Here is a 21,546-nt window from a genome sequence, read left to right as displayed (position 1 = left end):
TTCATCACTGTCTTTCCTCTCCACCATGGGGTCCGTTACTGGAGAATGCAGACCTGGGGTCCTGCTTTATTTACTCCGAGCCTCTCTGATCTAGGCCTTCTAAATCGTGCCACCAAGGTGACAGGTAGGTATTGCAACCCCACTCTAGAGATGAGGAGACTGAGGCTGCAGAGGGAACCGGCTTACCCAAGAGCTGGGCGCAGGGGCGGGGGCGGGGCGGCTCCACTCGGCGGGCGGGGAGACTCCACCCCGCGGGGCGGGCCGCGGCTCTGGCGGGAGGACGGGCGACCCGCCACTCGGTCCGCGTACAGCGAGCCTGGCGGACCATGGAGCCCGTGCCGCTGCAGGACTTCGTTTGCGCCCTGGACCCCGCCTCCCTCCCGCGTGTGCTGCGGATCTGCTCGGGCGTCTACTTCCAGAGTGAGTGAAGGGCCGGATCACCCGACCCTCAGCCTCGCCGCGGCCAGGTTCTCCCTGGGTGTGTGGGGCAGAGCGTTGCCAGGGCTAAGAAATCCGAGAAAGTGCGCCCAGCTCCTAATCCCTGCGCTGCCATTGCCCAAGCTGCGTGAGTTGGAGCCATACTCAACCCGGGTAACAGTGAGCTCAGACACCCACGTGTGGGTGGAACCGAGCCAAGTACGGTGGAGCCGCTGTGCGCATCGATTGAAGCCCCCGCGTGCGGGGCCGCAGCACTAGGGTGCTCAAGACTCATAGTTGTTGTTTGATTCTTAAGAATCAGGTCAGCCCTCCCCTCCGTGTAGCCTCCCACTCCCCCTTGACACCCATGTACACCACCACCTTCCTTGGGCCCCTCCATCCCCACTTTGTTCCCTGCTTGGCGGTAATACGCAGTGCTTGTCTGATCAGCTCTTCAGTTCCCAGCTTAAAAGGCTCCTCGTCCTGGAAGCCTTCTTGGCTCTCTCTGCTCCTGGCTCACCTGGCCACAGCCCGCCTTGTTCACTGGGGGCGGTACTCAGCAGGGCCTCAGTCACTAGCTATTACCTGAAAGAGCAAGAGGCCACGGACTGACACGCAGTGGAAGGGAGCGGACAGCTGCTCAACAGAGGGGAAAAGAAACCCAGGCTGCCGAGAGAGTGAAGGAGGAGCTGTGGGAAACAGAATGGGGAAGGAGGATGTGGAGGAGAGAGGGAACCAAGACACTGGGTGGGGGTGGGGGGGCTCCTTCCTTAGAGAGCAAGTTAATGTATGGGTGCCCCTGCTGTCCTGTCCCCTCTCTGTCCCCTCACTCTGCTTCAGCAGCTTCCAGTAAAGTGTTCTGAGGCCCCAAGTGGGTCCTAGACCAATGGTGAGACATATGGAGAGGCAAACAGGAGGCAGGACAGGCCACCATACAGTGGGTCTGACCAAGTGCATTTGGGAATCTAATGGATCTGGGTTCAAATCCTGACCACCTCTGGGGGCTTCCTGCAGATGCCTGGCTCTGTTTGCTCTCTTCGGGACATCCCCCTCTCTCTGTGTGTCATAATACCTGAGTTTCATCATTCTGCCTGAGCTGGGTGGTGGGAAGTTAGGGTAAGAGAAGAACCAGATGGGTGCAAGTATGGAGATGGGGGTGAGTGTCGGCCAGTGGGGCAGGCGGCTGCCCAGACAATTGGAAGGGGTTAGAAGTTGCAGCTTTAGGGACAAACACCCCGGACTCAAGTCCCAGTTAGGCCTCTTATTACCTATAATCTTGGGCCACCCATGCAGCCTTGCTGAGGCTGTTTCATCATTTAAAAAGGGGAAACTCTGCCCTTCCCAGGGCCATCGTGGATCTTTTTTCGACATTTTTCGATATTTTGTTCAGATAGAGTGGGAGGGAGGGAGAGAGAGAGAGAGAAACATTGACGTGAAAGGGACACATCAAGTGGTTGCCACCCACACAACCCAACCAGGGCCGGGGACAAACTGCGAGGTGTGTGCCCTCAGCGAGAACCAAAGCAGGGTCTCTCCAGACCACAGGTCAAAGCTCTAACTGCTGAGCCAAACAGGCCAGGGCCCATCGTGGGTCTTAAATGCATTGACCCATATGCAGTACTAACCACAGTGCTTGTCATTTCAGCTGCTGTTCTCACCAGCCCCAGGGCCCACACCCAAAATTGCAGATGGATTGTGTGTTTTATGAATCTGTGTGCGTTTTCCTGGGGGTAAAAGGGAAGGTTTTCACAGGTTTCTCAGGGCTGTTGTGGAGGGCCCTCCTGAGGCTGCAATAGGGTGGGGGGTCCAGTGGTTTCAAGGCTCACTGAGCTGTACTTTGCACTCAGTCAGCAGCAGGACCCAGAGCCTGTGTACCTCATGTGTGAGCAAGATTTCTCCTGAGCACCTTCTATGTTCCAGACACTGCTTAAGGGCTCAGAACCCTCCCTACGGGGCACACCCTGTCAGTGGCTCTTCATTCTCTCCTGCGCTTCCTTTACAAAAAAAAAAATGTTTTTCCCTTTATTGATTTTAGAGAGAAAGGAAGGGAGAGGGGGAGAGATAGAAACATCGATCAGAGAGAACATCGATTGGCTGCCTCCTGCATGCCCCCCATTGGGGATTTGGCCCACAACCTGGTCATGTGCCCCGACTGGGAATTGAACCGGCGACCTCTTGGTGCATGAGTTGATGCTCAACCAGAGCCACACCAGCTGGGCTCTCCTGCACTTCCTTTAAAAACAATTCATCTAAAGAAGAAAGCACCAGGGTGGGTGCTAGGCTCTGTGTGACCTTGGGTAGCCACTCACCCTCTCTGGACCTGATTAAATAACTGTGCAATAAGGAAATGGGAGATACTGGGTTATTTACTCGTTAGTGACTTTAACATGTACTAAGAGGCCAGGCCTGTGCCGGCTGCCATGATGCTAAGAGGGATCAGCCCCGCTCTGTGAGCTCAGTTTAGGAGGCATGGGGATATGAAGAAGGCCAGAGGATGTACCACAGAGGGGTACATACAGCGCTAGATGAAGGCAAAGGTGGCATGTATGCTGCCTAAGGACAGCTAAGCCAGTGGCCATTAAGTAGGGAAGGGCATCCGGGCAGCAGGAACACGTGTGCAAAGGCATGGCAGAGCGGGGCTGTGGGAGAGCAGGGCACAGGCCGCCCAGTGCTTGGCCCTTGCTGAACAGGGAAACTGAGCTTGTGTCTCTGCAGGTTCCATCTACGAGATCTCGGGGAACGAGTGCTGCCTCTCCACAGGGGACCTGATCAAGGTCACCCAGATTCGGCTCCAGAAGGTTGTCTGTGAGAACCCAGGGACGGGCCAGACCATAGATCTGGACCCCAACTTCGAGGGTAAGACAAGCACTTCTGTCTCCCCGAGTGCCCTGGCACCCTCTAGGCACACCTGCGGACACCGTGGGCTTGCCGACTCCAGCACGCACTCCCACCTCTCTGGGTTAGCGCATGCGGCTCTCACATCCGCGGGCTCAAGGCTCAGGATGTCCTCAGGGTGGTCTGATAATGCCCTGAGCCCGGCTGGCTGCACCTTCTCCCTGTCTATCTCGCTTCAGTTGGGATTTTCTTTGTAAACTACTGTTTACCCTTATCTTTGTCCACATGCCTGTCTGTTCGCTCACACATTCACTTACTAAACATTTATTGACACCCTCTGTGTGGCAGGCCCTGTACTGGGAGCTGGGGATGTGGGGTTCAGGATGAACCAGGAGCAGCCCTCTCCAGTGGGGAGCTCCCACGGTAGAAGGCGATAGTAGAAGTAGGCGCATGTTTGGAGAGGGTTCTGGCGGGAATGGTCTGCCTCAGTGGTCTGTGCTGGCTTCCTGGAGGAGGTGGCACCTGAGTTGGAGGAAGGATCCCTAGAGGGAGTAGCATGTGTACATTTGGGGCTCCAGAAACCCCATGTAGCTCAGTTATTTTAGGAAGCATGTAGTGTGGTGGACTGTGGGCCCCGGGCTGAAACCAACAGCCTGGATGGGAATCTGGTTCTGCAACCACTAGCTGTAGCCTTAGCCAGTTCCCCTGACCTCTCTGGACCTCAGCTTCCCTTTCTGTGACAGGGGCACTCAGGCTTGATGTGAAGATGAAACTAGTTGCTATGTGTGAAGCATGTAGAAGAGGCCTGGCACAGAGCAGGTGCCCTCTGAGTGCTGGCTCTTAGTATGAGTCAGTGGGTGAGGGTGTGGGTTCCAGGTGAGGTAGGAGGTGGCGGGAGTCAGACCCCAGGGGCCTTGTGTGGGGCAGACAGAGTTCGGTCTTTATTCTGAAGGCACTAAGAAGCCAGTGAGGATTTTAAATATGAAAGTGATGTGTATTATTTTATATTTTGAGGATTTTGTTTTTATTTTGTATTTCAAATTTACAGAAGACTTGCTAGAACTACTGTTTACCCTTATCCATATTCAGTAATTGTTAAGATATTTATTTATTTTTTTGGTACGTGCCCCTAGCGGGAACTGAACCCAGGACTCTCTGGTCTGCAGGCCGACGCTCCAACCACTGAGCTGGTTGGCCAGGGCCCAGATTCACTAATTGTTAAACATTTTGTTACACTTGCTTTCTCTTTCCCTTCCTTTCTTTTCACACACACATATACAGATATGTGAACGTATGTTACTATATATTTCTCCTGAACCATTTGAAAGTAAATTGCAGACATGATGCCCTTTACATCTAAATATTATTCCTACTATTTAGTGTGTCTTCTAAAAACAAGGATATTTGCTCAGAAAACAAGGACATTTGCTCAGAAAAACAAAGATATTTGATCATAAAACATAGTGTAATGATCACATTTAGGGAAATTTTTTTTTTTTTTTTTTTTTTAATCCTCACCCGAGGGTATTTTTCCATTTTTTGTACAGATAGAATGGGAGGGAGAGAGAGGAAGGGAGAGAGAGAGAGAAACATCGATGTGAAGGGACACATCGAGTGGCTGCCACCCGCACGACCAACCAGGGCCGGGGACAAACTGCAACCGAAGTACATGCCCTTAGCGGGAACCGAACCCGGGTCTCTCTGGACCGCAGGCCGACACTCTAACCGCTGAGCCAAACTGGCCAGGGCCACATTTAGGAAATTTAATGTTGACACAACCCTAGTGCCTAAGAAGTGAAGAACCTAAAGACGTCAGTGAGGGGACCCCTCACAGGGCGAGGGAGAGGGGTTTCCATTCTCTCCAGTTGGAATGTTTCTTCCCAACTCTTTCTGTAACCCCTTCCCCCCACCCTTTCATCTTCATAAATTGTCTTCCGCCCAGTGGCTGCTGGAGCCACTGTCCCTGTTCTGCCAGTTGTCCTTTGGAAGAAAGAACCAAGATGCTGGTGAGGAGAAGGACCCAGAATTTTCAGTTCTCAGACAAAGCCTCCATTCAGGCAGCATCTTTGTGCTCGCTCCAAATGTGAGAAAATGCCTCATGCTGCTGAGTCTTTGTTGAATACCCCTAGCGTATCAAGTTGTTGAGTCCTACAAGGGAAACAAGGCTTTAAAAATATGATAGAAAATTTGGTTCCCAGACATAATGCCTAGAGAAGCAATCAATTCTTCAATGCTATACCCCAGATACTGTACCAGATGCCCAGACTATGACCCACAGTAGTTATGTGCACAGCATCTCTAAAGAAGAAATCATTAAGACGGAGGATGGTAAAGATTTCAGAGACTGGCACTTTAACTACGTCTTCACGAGTGAAGAGGATGTTTTTGTTTGTGATTGTGTGTTTCAGTGGAGAAAATGAAATGATTGCAAGGAAGGATTGCTGCTTGAAGGCCCCTAGGAATTTGGTGTGGCTGGATAGTACAGTGGGTAGCAGGAGACTAGGTCAGAAGGATAAAGGAGGTTGTAACCACAGTGTGTAGTGCTGTAAATTCGTGCAAAGGGATTTCTGTTTTATTTTTCAGGCATGTATCCAGTGATTTCTGAGCAGGGAAATTACAGACTCGGGTTTGTGTGTTAGAAGTGTAACTACTAGCAGATGGACTAGGATGAACTGGGCATGAGTGAAGTGAATGTGGAAAGATCAGAGGTAGTGAAGTGAATTTTGGAGGCTTCTGGCCAAGAGATAATTAGCAGAGATGAAGTGGTTCAAGACAGAAACTTCAACTGGTGGTAGGACAGAAGAGGAAAAATCCAGGGTTACTCAGAAATCGAGAATACAGAAAAAGGAAGTTTGAGAGGGAAGGGAAGATACTATGTTTAATTTTGATGCAGTTTAGAGTACTTCTTAGGCATCTACGCGGTGAAATCTAGCGGAAGCTGGAAATTAAAGTTCAGGGCCCAAGAGAGGCTTTCGGAGTCCTCGGCATATGATGATTTGGGAATAAGTGAGATTGTTCGTCTAACAAACTATTTATTGTCTGTCTCCTTCTACTAGAATGTTACTTCCATGAACAGTGAGACGTTGTTTTTTCAGTGCTCTGTCTCCAGAGTCCAGAGCAGTGTCTGGTGCACATTGAGTTGATGGTAAGAGGGTATATACATCAGCACTGTCCAAAAGAACTTTCGTTGGTCATGGAAATGTTCTATACTTTTGTCTGATAAAGGGACCCCTAGCCACTTTTAAGTTGTTGAGCTGTTGAGCAGTTGAAATGTGGCTGGACAATACAATGTGGAGCAGACTAGGTTAGAAGGATAAAGTCAAGGAAACGTGGCTAAGTGCAACTGAAGAACCTAATTTTTATTTAGTTTTAATTAATTTAAATTTAAATAATTACATTTGATGCCCAGCTGGTGTGGCTCAGCGGTTAGAGTGTCGTCCTGTGGTCCAGAGAGACCCGGGTTTGGTTCCCGCTAAGGGCACGTACCTCGGTTGCGGTTTGTCCCCGGCCCTGGTTGGGTCGTGTGGGTGGCAGCCACTCGATGTGTCCCTTTCACATTGATGTTTCTCTCTCTCTCTCTCTCTCTCCCTCCCACTCTATCTGAACAAAAAATGGAAAAATGTCCTTGAGTAAGGATTAAAAAAAAAGAAAGGTAGTTTGGTGATAGGGTAATAATTGAGTTAATTAATTTAAATTTAAATTTAAATAATTACATTTGATGCCCTGGCTGGTTTGGCTCAGCGGTTAGAGTGTCGGCCTGCAGCCCAGAGAGACCCGGGTCTGGTTCCCGCTAAGGGCATGTACCTCGGTTGCAGTTTGTCCCCGGCCCTGGTTGGTCGTGTGGGTGACAGCCACTCGATGTGTCCCTTTCACGTCGATGTCTCTCTCTCTCTCTCCCCCTCCTGCTCTATCTGAACAAAAAACGAAAAAATGTCCTCGGGTGAGGATAAAAAAAATCAATAAAAATATATTTAAAAAAAAAAGAATTCAGGGGAGAAAGGTTTAAAGAAAAGTTATCAGACTGGTGCAGAAAACTCAAGATGAGGCGTAAAAACAGGCAACTATATTTGGCAATTAGCAAGTGTCTGCTTCCTTAGCAACTTCAGCTGACTGGGGAAGGGAGGCAGGTAACTGAAAAGGTTTAGCGGCTGACAGAAGAGGGAATGTGAGGCAGTGATTTAAGGTCCAAGGGAAAAGGTTTTTTAGGATGGAAAAGGCCAAGGGACAGTAGCCAGGGTAGGGAGATTAATGGATGGAGCATGGTTCAGGAGGTAATGGGACCAAGAGAATTGGTGGGAGGGGTTTAATCTGGCAGAGGAATGAGAAGGCACCAAGAGAAGGGTTTTCCAGGACATGTCTGGTGTGCAGTGCCATCATTGCCCAGGATGATCTGTGAGACTAAGAATAGTTATTTTTACCTTAGTTTCAAGCACTGGGTTTATTGATATGTTTTATAGTAGATACACAGAAAAGGGGGCAGGCTGAAACACCTTTTAGTGGAGTTAGATGATAATCTGATTGGGCTGATATTAGAACATGCTAAAGAACAAAGTTGTTAATTTTTTTTTTTATCCTCACCTGAGGACATTTTTTTTTTTTTTTTTTTTTTTTGCATTTATCTTCAGATAGAGCAGGAGGGAGAGGGGGGGGGAAGAGAGAAAGAGAAACATCGATGTGAAAGAGACGCATTGACTGCCACCCACACAACCCCAGCCGGGGCTGGGGACAAACTGCAATGGAGGTACGTGCCCCCCAGTGGACACCGAACCCGGGTCTCTCTGGTCCACGGGACAACACTCCAACTGCTGAGCCAAACCGGCCAGGGCAAAAATGTTAGTATTAATTTTAACATTTTAGAATTAGAGACCTGCCCTGGCCGGTTTGGCTCAGCGGTTAGAGCGTCGGCCTGCAGTCCAGAAAGACCCGGGTTTGGTTCCCACTAAGGGCATGTACCTCGGTTGCAGTTTGTCCCCGGCCCTGGCTGGGTCGTGCGGGTGGCAACCATTCGATGTGTCCCTTTCACGTTGATGTTTCTCTCTCTCTCTCTCCCTCCCACTCTATCTGAACAAAATATCAAAAAAAAAACAACACACACACAAAAAAACAAAACAAAACAAAAAGAATTAGAGACCTTATGAGATATGGAAAAGAATGGATTAAATTTGGTAATTACTGGAAAAAAATACTAGTGCCTAACCCACAGTCTGTATTCAAATTTCACCAGCTGCCCTAATTATGTCCTTTATAGCAGTTTTTCCCTTGATCCAGAATCCAGTCCCAGATCACACATCGCAGGCAGCTGTCTTATTTCTTTTTCTTTTTTAATCTTCTCCCAAGGATATTTTTTCATTGATTTTTAGATAGAATGAAAAGGAGGGGAGCAGGAGAGAGAGAAACATTGATGTGAGAGACACATTGATTGGTTGCCACCGCATGACCCTGACAGGGGATCGAAACTGCAACCCAGGTATGTGCCCTTGACCGGAATTGAACCTGAGACCCTTTGGACAGAGGGCTGATGCTCTAACCACTGAACCAGATTGGCCAGGGCCTGTCCTATTTCTTTAGTCTCCTTTGGGCTAGAAGAGATCCACAGGCTTTCTTTGTCCTGACATCCATGTTTTTGAAGAGTCCAGGCCAGTGCTTTTGCAGAATGTCCCTCAGTCGGGGTTTGTATGATGTTTCCTGGATTGGATGTATGTTGAATGTTTTGGGCAGAAAGATCTCAGAAGTGATGTCCAGATGTGGGGTTAATTTAGGTTGGTCAGGTGGCAAGAGAAGAATGGATGGGGTCGGGGAGAGGCAGAGGGATGAGAGCAGCCAGAACTGACACTTGCGGGGGATGGGGCATCAGAACTCATTTGGCCAGTGGCTCCTGGGTTTTTGGTTTGGGAGAGAGGACAATGGCACTGCCCCAAGATGGGGTGACAGGTGTTGGATGTGTGGCACTGGAGCGGTGGTGAGGTATCTGGAGGCAAAGTTGGCAAAATTAGAGGATGGTGGGGTTAGGAGGTAGGAAAAGTTGGCAGTTGGCAGTGTCTGTTAGGGAACATGTCCCTGTTCTGTTCTGTCTCTGGTAACAATCTCCATGTTTGTGCCTGTCAGAGGAACTGTCCACCTCAGCCCTTCGTTGTCCATTCATACACGGTCACTTGCTGCCTCCTGTCTCTCAGTCCTGCGGCCCAGGTGTCCAGATGCTGTCCTGTCCTTGGCACCTGTCCTCGGGGGAATCTGGCTGGGTTCTCTTTGGCCAGACTGGGGCCTGGTATATTTGGCCCTGGATCCAACAAAGGCCTGCCCCACTCTGATACCCTCTGCTGTGCCCCACAGGCTTCTTCAGTCCGCTTACCGGCCCCCAGAGCTATGAAACCCTGGAGAAACTGGTCTCTGCTATAATGCAGAGCTCCAAGCAGCTGCCCATCTGGTTCATGTCGACCCACAGAATTGACACAAAGGCCAGAGTGGTACCTCAGGAGCAGCCCCTCATGCTTGAGGCTGTGGAAATGCACCTTGGGACCTCCTCTGCCCGCTGTGTGCTGGGCATGGGAACCCAGGTGGAGGTTCTGCACCTGCCCCTGTCTACGAAGGGGCCCTTCTGGGAGCTGGAGACTGGTGCCCCTCGGACCCTGCTGCAAGTCCTGCAAGATCCAGCCCTGAGGGACCTCCTCCTCACCTGCCCCACCTGCCCCTGGCGTTGCTTGATCCTGAGGCCCCAGTATGAGATTCAAGCCATCATGCACAGTGAGTTGTCAGGGCAGGTGGGTGGCAGTTGGTGGGGAAGGGTAAGGGGGGAGCTGGAGAGCTGCTCTGATGGAAGACACCCCCCCCCCCCATAGTCTAGAGATTCCAGGTGGCTTACACTGTATATACAAAGTAACAGAATAAAGATTCTCAGAGAGTGGGAAGTTAGGTGTAAAAGGAGATAGGAAAATAGGGTAATTTAAGAGTAAGTTCCCAGGGGTTTTATAAAATTGGGTGAAATTGGGTTGTGAGCTTACTAGCAGCTAGGATAAAGAGACATGATGTTACCAAGTGAAATCTTGATTATTTGCTCAGGAGAAACATGTTTTCCTACCTCTGGGGAGAGCAGGATTGTTCTTGAAGGTCCTTCTGTCCCAGTGACAGGCACCGAGTCCCCCAGCTGTTTCATAGGTTCTTTCATTCTTTTTTAAAAATATGTTTTTTATTGTTTTTGTTTTTTTTTAGAGAGGAAGGGAGAGAGAGATGGAAACATTGATATGAGAGAAAAACATCAATTAGCTGCCCCCTGCACACCCCCTCCTGGGGATCGAGCCCAAAACCCAGGCATGTGCCGTACTGGGGAATCAAACCGGGACCTCTCAGTCCTTGGGACAACGCTCAATCCACTGAGCCACACCAACCAGGCTCACGGGTTATTTCTTAGGCCAGGCTGGTGGCAACGGAGAGCGGGGTTGGTTACATAGAGGCAGAAGGACCTGTCCAGTCAGAGGCTCAGCCTGAGCAGAGGTAAAAGAATGGCACCTGGGGCCTCTTCCCTGGAGGCCAGTGTTGGAGGGTTCACCTCCCTGGCAGGTACCAGGAGAGGAGTCAGGCTTGCTGGCAGACAACAGAGCCAAGTAGGGAATCTTTGCCCTGTTTTTTTTTTAAAAAAAAACTTAAAAAACTACTTTATATGCAAAAATCCAAACCTATACAAAAGCAGGGAGGATAACAAACCTCCACGACCCCATTACCCAACATCATAATTGTCAACTCACTATCCTGTTTCCTCTCTCCTAGCCCTCCTCTCCTTACCCCATTCCACCTGATTTATTTCAAAGCAAACCCCAGGTATCATAGCATTTCTTTCTTAAATACTCCAATATGTGCCTCTTTTTAAAAAAAGGTTCCTCTATTTTATTTATTTATATCCTCACTCGAGGACATTTTTCCATTTTTTTGTTCAGATAGAGTGGGAGGGAGAGAGAGGAAGAGGGAGAGAGAGGAAGAGAGGGAGAGAGAGGGAGAGAGAAACATCAATGTGAAAGGGACACATCGAATGGTTGTCTCCCGCACGACCCAACCAGGGCTGGGGACAAACTGCAACCAAGGTACTGCCCTTAGCGGGAACCGAACCCGTCTCTCTGGACTGCAGGCCGACGCTCCAACCGCTGAGCTAAACCGGCCAGGGCAAGGTGCCTCTACTTTAAAATGTGACTCATTTTCTTTTTAAGACACTGAAGTGTTAATTTTAAGAACATTGTGCCTGCCCTGGCTGGTTTACTCAGCAGTTAGAATGTTCACCCTCGGACTGAAGGGTCACAGGTTCGATTCCCGGTCAAGGGCACGTACCTCGGCTGCAGGTTCGATACCTGGCCCTAGTTGGGGTTGTGCAGGAGGCAAACAATTGATGTCTCTCTCTCACATCGATGTTTCTCTCTCTCTCTCCCTCCCTTCCACTCTCTCTAAAAAAATCAATGGAAAAATATCCTTGAGTGAGAATTAACAACAAAGAACTTTTTGCCTGGCAGTACACCCACCCTTAAACAATTTCAGTGCAGCCCCAAATATTGTCAAGTAGTCCTTAATCTGTTGAAACCCCGGCTATAGTTCTATTTGATCACGTTCCTAACAAGGCATCATTAATCACATATCTCAGCAAATGAGGACTGATGTTCAGCAGCAGCACTTATCAGTTAATACCTGACCGTTCTTCATGGCAGGTCCTCCTGGCTGTGAACCACAAGCCTCTCCCCACTGGCCTATTTTCTGTTTTTCCTCCAGCTCCACTAGGTCTGATGGATGAAGCTTGAGCTTCTTTGGCTTTGGTGACTGTTAGCTTTTTGGGGTTCACATAGATATTTATGTCTTTGTACTTCTGTTGGACAACGATTCTTATTTTCTGATTGTACTGATGCTTTAGAATGGAGACTGGCCCACTGTTAATTGCTTTTTAAACTTTTTATAGTGCTTGAGTAAAAGTCTTTTACTTTAATTTTTATTGATTTTTTTAGAGAGAGGAAGAGAGCAAGAGATAGAAACACTGACGTGAGAGAGAAACAGCTATTGGCTATCTCCTTCATGCCCCCCACTGGGGATCAAGCCTGCAACCGGGGCATGTGCCCTGACCGAGAATCAAACTGTATTTTACTTTTTTTATTTTTTTTTAATTCTCACCCGAGGATATTTTTCCTTTTTAAAAATTATTTTCGCCCTGGCCAGTTTGGCTCAAGTGGTTAGAGCGTAGGCCTGCAGTTCGGAGAGACCCGGGTTCGGTTTCCGCTAAGGGCATGTACCTCGGTTGCAGTTTGTCCCCGGCCCTGGTTGGGTTGTGCAGGTGGCAGCCACTCGATGTGTCCCTTTCACGTCGATGTTTCTCTCTCTCTTTCTCTTCCTCTCTCTCCCTCCCACTCTATCTGAACAAAAAATGGAAAAATGTCCTCAGGTGAGGATAAAAAAAAAATTCTTTTTCTTTATTGATTTTTAGAGAGAGAGGAAGAAAGAGGGAGAGATAGAAACATCGATGAGAGAGAACATCGACTGGCCACCTCTTGCATGCCCCCCACTGGGAATTTGGCCCACAACCTGGGCATGTGTCCTGACCAGGAATCGAACCAGCGACCTCTTGGTGCATGGGTTGATGCTTAACCACTGAGCCACACCGGCCAGGCTATTTTTCCATCTTTATTCAGATAGATTGGGAGGGAGGGAAAGAGAAACATCGATGTGAGAGAGACCCATCGACTGGTTGCCTCCTGCATGACCCCAACCAGGGCCAGGGACTGAAATGCAACCGAGGTACATGCTCTTGACCAGAATCAAACCTACAACTAACTCATTGGTCTGTGAGCTGATGCTCTAACCGCTGAGCAAACCAGCCAGGGCTTACTTTACTTTTTACTTTTTAAAATTTTGGTAAACCACTTGAGTTTAGGTATATATTTTTTTCTCCTTTGTAATCATTCTCTTCCATAGTAATCCCATTTTCACTGAACCCAACATGGTTCACCACAGATCTCTGGAAGGAGGCTTTCTTCGTGCTTGCTCAGTTCCAAATAAAATAGCTCTCCATTTTTCTGCACTCTGTCCAGCCATTCAGGCACATCAGTCTTGATCTGGCTCCCTCCTTATATCCTTAGTTGTAGGACTTCTGCTCAGGTACATTTTAGCTGGTTTTGAATGATGGTTTTGTAATTTAGTTGTAATTTTGATGTGGTTACGGAAGAATTTCAGTACGGAATTTACCTACACCACCATCTTTTAAAAAAATTGATTTTTGAGCCCAGTGTGGCCCAGTGGTTGAGCATTGACCCATGCACCAAGAAGTCGCTGGTTTGATTCCCAGTCACGGCACATGCCCAGGTTGTGGGCCAAATCTTCAGGGGCGGGGCATGCAGGAGGTGGCCAGTCCATGTTCTCTCTCATCGATATTTCTGTCTCTTTCCCTCTCCCTTCCTCTAAAATCAATAAAGAAAAATAATAATAAAGATGAGCCTTGAGTTCAGTGTTGAAGCTGGGTACATGGTGGAGGGGGTCACTGTACGTGTCTCTCTACTTTTATAAATGTTTAAATTTCTAAAATAACTTAAAACAAAACAAAACAGGTTGGAGGCAAGAGTGGCCAAGGAATCTGGTACAGCAGGCAAATGCTGATAGGAAAGAAAATATGGGAACAGGAAAGAGGTCAGCTGGCCCAGATCTCTTTGCTGGGGGTGGAGAGTGCACCTCTGAGGAGGCATGTGGCCATGCCACTGATCTGACATCCCCCTTCCACAGTGCGTAGGACCATTGTCAACATCCCGTCTTCCTTGGAGGTCGACGTGGAGGATGTCACCACCTCCTCTGAACACATCCACTTCATCCAACCACTGCTGCTGAGTGAGGTCCTGGCCCAGGGAGGCCCCTTCCCCATGACTACAGAGATCGTGGAAGTTCCAGAAGGGCCCCCCATCTTCCTCAGCCAGTGGATGGGCTTCTTGCAGAAAGGCCAAAAGCTCTGCATCTATGGCCTGGCTTCACCAGCCTGGCGGGTCCTGGCCTCAACCAAGGGCCGGAAGGTGCCCAGATATTTCATGGTGTCTGGAGCCTACCAGGGTAAACTGCGGCGACGGCCAAGAGAATTCTCCACGGCCTATGACCTCCTGGGTGCTCTCCAGCCAGGCTGGCCTCTCCGGGTGGTGGTCATGAAGGACTATGAGGATGATGACGTGGAAATCCCTGGGTCTGGTTCCCTGGCTATGGGAGACAGACTGGAGGTAGTGGGGTCTGGTCAGACCCATGGGACTCATGGCAGGGACATAGACATCTTGGTGTGTCACCGGCTCAGTGACCAGGCTGGGGAGGAAGAGTGTCAAGAGGAGGCAGAGGACCAAGAACAGATCATGCTGCCCCTCTACTTCTCTGGTGGCTTCGTGGAGGAGATGAGTGATGGCCGACGATATAGCCTGGAAGATCTGATTGTCCAGTTCTCTCTGCCCTGTGAAGTCAAGGTGGTGACCAAGGACACCAGCCATCCTGCTGACCCTCTGTCCTTCTTCCCGGGCCTGAGGCTGGAGGAGAAAATCATGGAACCCTTCTTGATGGTCAGCCTGGACTCTGAGCCTGGGATGTACTTTGAGATTCCTCCCCGGTGGCTGGACCTGACTGTTATAGAGGTCAAGGAGCAGCCAGGTCAGCCAGCTGGGTCTCTCAGAGCTACAGTGGAGGAGCTGACAGATGCCTTCTATTATCACCTTAGGAAGTTACCAACCTTCGAAAGCCAATCCCCCCCACCCAGGCCCCCGAAGCGTCAGGACCTCAGCAGGCAGAAGAAACAAAGCAGCCAGGAGATACGCATCAAGGTACCAATATAACCAAAGTTGGGGATGGGTTCACCTGCTAGGAACTCTACAAGCCCGACCATTCTCCTTTGTCTAGTATCATGTTTCTTACAATTGTATAGAACCTGTAGCTTATAAGCTTGCGCACTTTGCACGTTATTCTTATCCCAACCTGACAATCCTGAAGTTGGTGTGATTATCCATGTTTTATAGTTGAAGAAATGACAAACCCTGAGATTCACCCACAGTCACAGTTAATAAACAGGAGGCCTAAACCAGAGCATAAGCATTCTGATTCCAAGGTCACTGTGCTTTGCCTTTTTACTACCTGTGATGCCATGCCCTAGTTCTAGCATTTTTCACCTAAATTGTTTCAGCAGCCTCTTCAGCCCCTCCCCACTAATGTCAGAATGCCCTTCTAAATCCTTCCCTGGTCACCAGTGGGTTTTGGCTCCATTTTCTGAAACCTCCAGTGGCTCCCCATTGCCAGGAGGTAATGTAGATCCTTTAACATAGCCTCCAGGCCCCTTTCTTTAAAAAAAAGTTGTTTTTTTCTTTATTGATTTTAGAGAGAGGGAGAGACAGATGGAAACATTGATTGGCTGCCTCCTGCATGCCCCTGACTGGGGATTTGGCCCACAACCTGGGCATGTGCCCTGACCGGGAATTGAACAGGAGACCTCTTGTTGCATGGGTTGACGTTCAACCACCGAGCCACACTGGCCGAGCATCCAGGCCCTTTTCTAAGCTGACCTGTCTCACCTTCCCAGGCCCATCTTCCCCCACCCACTGTGAAGTTCACACTCCAGCCACAGAGAAGCTCCTGATGCTCCCTCACTGTGCCAGGACTCCTGCCTCAGCACTTTAGACACACCAGCCTGTTAGCCAGGCATGTTCTTTCTTTTAGGCTCACAGGCAAGTCTCAGCTCAGACATCCTCTTATACACTGAGTCCTTCCTCGTGTATTCACACTGCATGTTGAATGTAGCTTGGGGGTGGGGTGGGGAGCATGCAGTTTTCAGTTAGCTGTACCTGAGTCCCTCTGGCTAGAATTAGAGTTCTGTGGGGGCAGGGATCTTACCCTCTCCAAAGTGGGCAGAGAAGGTGCCAGAGAGTGCTGAATGAAACGGAATCACAATAGGGGGAAAAGGAGCAGAGACAGAAAAGTCTCACTTGTAGTCCCAATTTACTCACTTTGTGGCCTGGACTCAGCATCCGTTTTCTCACCCGTGAACCTGAGATGGCACCACTCAGTGCTGCTACCCGTGGGGTATTTACTGTGTGGCAGGCACCTTGTATGCACTGCCCCACCAGCTCTTGCGATGCCCTTCTGAGGTGGGCAGATATCTCTGTGTACTGTGGAGGAAACGAGCACCATGAGGTAAAGTAGTTTATCTGAGATCATACAGCTGACAAGTAGTGATGTGGGTTTTGAAATCAGTCTGACCACGAGGCTTGAGCAGCTCACTACCATGCTCTGCTCGTAGTCTGTGCTGTGGGTAGGTAGTGGGATGGCAGTGGAGGTTCAAAAGATGAATTCTGGGTCTCAGCCTAGAAGAGTGTCATATCTGCAGAGGAGGGGCTGTCGTTTTCTGAGAGGACAAAGTATGGACTAAGACATCTTAAACACAAGCCTTCTAACAGTGCTGGAAAGACTACAGTACAAAGAATTCAGAGACCTCAGTCCCAGCCTTGGTTCCTGATAGAAGTGACTTTGGGCCCAGTTCCTGCTTCTCATCCTTGATCAACAGCTTTTCCTCTCTGGGTATCAGTCTTCTTTGCTGCTGATCAGGAAGCTGCGCTGTTTTCTCTCCAAAGCCTGAGGTGGTGGAAAGAGCACTGGCTTTAGAGGTGAAAGACAAGGTCTGGGCTGGAGCGGTGGCCCAGCTAGGGATCCCCTGTGAGGTCTGACATGGCATACTCTCTCTGAAGCCATTTCCTCGTTTGTAAATTGGGAACTGAACCAACTACTAAGAGGGTCATCTGAGGATTAAATGAACAGATATGCATATAACATCTGGCACATATGAGTTAGTTGTTCAATAAAAGTCCTCTTCCTTCTGGTACTCCTCTCAGCCCTGGCACTCTGTTCTGAGGCTCTGTGGCTGCTTTTTCCCTCTTCAGCAACAGGTGTGAAGGATACTGACCAAACTCCTATGTGGAGAAACAGGAACACTGTCTATAGCCCCCAACCATATCATCTCTCACTCTGGCTCCTTTCTCCCCTGCCAAAGGACATTTCATGTGCTTATAGCAAAAACACCCAGGGTCGTGAGAAGCCCTACTCTGAAAAGGAAGTAAAGAAGGGCGCAGAGGAAGTGACATTTGAAGAAAATTACATTCCGTGGATTCTGCTGATCTATTTCTTAGGACCCTGCTGATTTTTGCTTGTTCTCCTACTTAGTCTTCTGAAGTCTCAGAACTGCAGCAACCCACCCTGTTGCCCAAACTCAAGATGAAGACCCTGCCAGCAGTCACAGAGGACAGATCAAATACCTACAGCAAGATTTCTGTCAATAAGAAGGGCTGCGAGACCACTAAGCCCAGCAACACAATGAATCCAGGTAAGTCCTATCAGCCCTTGTTCATCTCCTTCCTTGCTTCTACCCTTCTTACTCCACTCTGATGCTGCTTTCGCCACCAGTGGTGCTGGCCAAACATTCAGCAGGGCCCTGCCTGTAGATAACCCTTCTGCGGTCCCAGCTGGTTGGCCAGGCCTGTATGGAATGGGCTTAGGCTGAAGGGTCCCTACTGTCCATCTCCCGGGGGCCTCAGAACCCTGGAAAGGAAAATGAGTTCCTTTCAACACACTCCCCTCCCTCCTCAAGGCATACAGGAAGAATGTTTTCCAAGTGTTCAGTCAGAACAAGAACCTTAAAGCACTTAGACCAACCCCTTCCGTCTCCACGTAAGGAAGTGTGCCCTAAAGTGGTAAAGTGGGGTAAGGAACCTGTTTAAGGCTAAAGATCCTCACTGACTTGGACTCCTTTGCAGATTATGAACATGATTACGAAGAAGTAGTTGAGCACTTTTGGAAATCCCTCTAGATGCTGGAGGAACCGTACTTCCTAACTGCTGCTTCTCAGGGAATCCAGGATCCCAGTCAACTGTTACATGCTTTTAGAAGACCTTGGACAGTCTCACAGAAATCTGACTGTGGACAGGGAATCTGACTTTGTAAGACTGATCAGAAATGGGATGGACACTGCACCAACTTCCCTCAGGTTCCTGCCATTGAAGGCTGGCTTGTTTGGGCCCAGCCCCTACACTTAATGTCCTGACTCAGAACACTGGTATCCAAAAGAGCCAACTGGTTTCTACTCACTCCTGTGTTCCCAACACAAGTTATCCCACTGGTCAGTAAGGAATCAAAGCCACCAACTTTGATAATGGCAGCACAGTAACTCCTGCCTCTTGGTAAAGGGCAACTCAATCCTGATCACACTGAACTGAGAGCCTTCTGTTTGCCAACCCCTGGCCCCACTTTCTGCTCCATTCTTCCTCCCCCTCCACTGGCAAAGCTCTAAGTTCCGGAGAGACCAGGACCGTCTTCCTCATATCTGCAGCACATGATCGTTGTAGGTGACTACCCAAGATTATTTCACTCAAGAAGCATAACATAAAAATACCACCTGAGCTTCTGGAAAAATGACATGGCATCACTTATTCTGTGGGCCAGACCCTTTACAAATCTATTTAAATCCTCAACTTTCTGAGATAGACAAGAGCCTGACTTTAAAGATCAGGAAATAGTCCAGCCGGTGTGGCTCAGTGGTTGAGCATCAATCCATGTACCAAAAGGTTGCTGGTTCGATTCCCGGTCAGAGCACATGCCCAGGTTATGGGCCTGATCCCCAGTGGGGGACATGCAGGAGGCAGCCAATTGATGTTCTCTATCACTGATGTTTCTCTCTCTCTCTCTAAAAATCAATAAAGTATTAAAGATCAGGAAACAAGCTTGAGTGATCAAGTGTTTCAGGAGTCTACTCAAGAACCCAGAGCTCAGCTCACCACCTATCAGCTATGACTATAAGCAGGTTATTTTAACCTAAGATTTCGTTTCTTCACATGTAAAACGAAACTAAGTTACCTACCTCACAAGGTTGTTTTAACAATCAAATCAGGTAACTGTAAAGCATTTAATAGTACCTGGTACAAAATAAACACCTGATAAACATGTATTATTATTACTGACCAAGATCAAACCTACACTCTTTCCATACACCCATACTCTCTTCTAGTCATGGAATCATCTGTTTAACTCAGCTTCCAAGGTCATTTTAGGACTGTTCAGTGAGGTAAAACCTCAGGCCTCACTTCCTGAAGTGGTGGGACTTCAGTTTCCTTGAAGTAACCACCATGGTCAGCAGAGAACAGGAAACAGACAAAAAGGTGGTGAGTCTCCAGCTGAAGTGATAATTAAAACAGGGCCAAATTTCCAGCTCCTGGATTCTAGGCACTACATCTGAGTCTGTCATCCCTTTGGGCTGTTAGGCCTGTTAGGAAGTACCACTGCACTTCCAGGCCTCCTGGCCTCCATACTCCAGCATGGAGTTTTCCAGGTGAAGTCTCTAGCACTTCACCCTCCTTCCACCCCCAAAAGTTCTCATGTCCTCCTCCAGAATGACAATCTAAACAGCACAGGAGGACCCTGAGGAAGAGACAATAAGTGAGAAAGTGAGGCACAAAGTTCCTCCATAGCACAAAGCCGCTAGGGGCCAAGCCCACATGCAAATACCAATAGTTTTCACTTTGCATTTCATCTTGGCAACACAATGACCAAGATCACAAAAGGGGTGAGGGCAGAGAAGAAGGCTGCCAGTTCTTACAAAAGGGGATTTCTGAGTGGCCAAATGATAAAGGAAGACATTTCACAACAGGAAAAACTGGGCTTAAAAGGAAATCATGTTTGCCCTGGCCGGTTTGGCTCAGCGGTTAGAGCGTCCGCCTGCGGTCCGGAGAGACCCGGGTTCGGTTCCCGCTAAGGGCATGTACCTCGGTTGCAGTTTGTCCCCGGCCCTGGTTGGTCGTGCGGGTGGCGACCACTCGATGTGTCCCTTTCACATCGATGTTTCCCTCTCTCTCTCTCTCCCACTCTGTCTGTACAAAAAATGGAAAAATGTCCTCGGATGAGGATTAAAAAAAAAAAAAAAAAAAGGAAATCATGTTTGAAAACCACAATTGTGCATGTCTGATCGGAGCAATGAGAGCTGACAGAGAATGGACCAAAGGCAGACACCACCCTCAGGGTGCTTTTGTCTTCTTTACCTCTGGAATAAGCCACTGGGAGGTGGGGAGGGTGCTCTAATAGGGATAAGGATTCCCTCTGAGCAGTGGTTTCCAAAGTGAGCACACAGGGTGATCCACTGGGATACATAAAAGTTATTAGTATAGCCCTTCATTTTTTTAATATCCTTTTTCATTATATTTTGAATGTTTTATAATAAAAACATACTAATACAGTAGCAGATGTAAATGCTAAATAAATGAATGTAAACTGGGTATATATGCCCAGAAATACTTACCAATGAGTTTGAATTTCTTTCAACTGCATTTTTAAAAACAAATCAATTAATTCACATCAGACACTAATTTGTATTGGCCTTTTTCTTGTTTTTTTTTTAATCCTCACCCAAGGACATTTTCCCATTTTTTGTTCAGGTAGAGTGGGAGGGAGAGAGAGGAACAGAGAGAGAGAAACATTGATGTGAAAGGAACACATCGAGTGGCGGCCACCCGCATGACCGACCAGGGCCAAGGACAAACTGCAACCGAGGCATGTGCCCTTAGCGGGAACTGAACCCGGGTCTCTCTGGACCGCAGGCCGATGCTCTAACTGCTGATCCAAACTGGCCAGGGCGTATTGGCCTTTTTTTAGTTAAACCCAATAAAGTACTACTATTTTTCAAGGAGCCTCATTTCCCACTTGTATACCTAGAGAAAGACTCTCTGGAGAGCGGGCTGTGTCCCTGGGGGGGTTCTAAGAACCTGGGTCACAAGGGAACTTGTTCACGTTGTCTCAACATGTGCTAGCGGAACACTATATACATCCCAGGTGACCACAAACACCCGAAATGCAAATGCCTCCTGCTCAAGCAGGGTAGATATTTTACAAAGGCTGGAGTTTCATTCTGCTGAGGAATGGGCTGCCTGTGCTCAGCCACACAGGCCTCCCTAGTGTTCAGAAACTACACAACTTCTGTGAGACTATGTAAATGCCAAGATGGCAGGGAATTCAGTGCCACTGAGCAGCTGCTCTGTGCTACTGGGAATGCTGAACCAGCAAGTCTTGTGACACCAATCTCTTATTTTGCTTTATTTATTTTTATCCTCACCTGAGGACATTTTTTGCATTTATCTTCAGATAGAGTGGGAGGGAGAGAGAGAGAGAGAGAAACATTGATGTGAGAGAGACACATCAACTGGTTGCCACCCACATGACCCCAACCAGGGCGGGCACAAACTGCAACCGAGGTACGTGCCCTCAGCGGGAACCAAACCTGGGACTCTCTGT

At 48.7% G+C, this 21,546-nt stretch overlaps 1 protein-coding gene across 1 annotated transcript; it reads left to right on the top strand.

The window, feature by feature from the left end:
* The first annotated feature begins 310 nt into the window (after window positions 1–310).
* THEMIS2 (thymocyte selection associated family member 2) lies at window positions 311–18,874 on the top strand. The gene is made up of 6 exons (XM_036255937.1): window positions 311–420; window positions 3,133–3,273; window positions 9,583–9,993; window positions 13,990–15,053; window positions 17,437–17,596; window positions 18,027–18,874. Exons 1-6 carry the CDS (start codon window positions 327–329, stop codon window positions 18,077–18,079), a joined length of 1,923 nt encoding a protein of 640 aa, XP_036111830.1. The 5' UTR covers window positions 311–326; the 3' UTR covers window positions 18,080–18,874.
* Window positions 18,875–21,546: the final 2,672 nt, after the last annotated feature.

The sequence above is a fragment of the Molossus molossus genome, unplaced genomic scaffold (assembly GCF_014108415.1).
Source record: "Molossus molossus isolate mMolMol1 unplaced genomic scaffold, mMolMol1.p scaffold_m16_p_12, whole genome shotgun sequence".
In the NCBI taxonomy this organism is placed as follows: Eukaryota; Metazoa; Chordata; class Mammalia; order Chiroptera; family Molossidae; genus Molossus; species Molossus molossus.
Note: the sequence above shows the minus strand (reverse complement) of the source record. Positions and strands in the feature narration are given on the sequence as shown.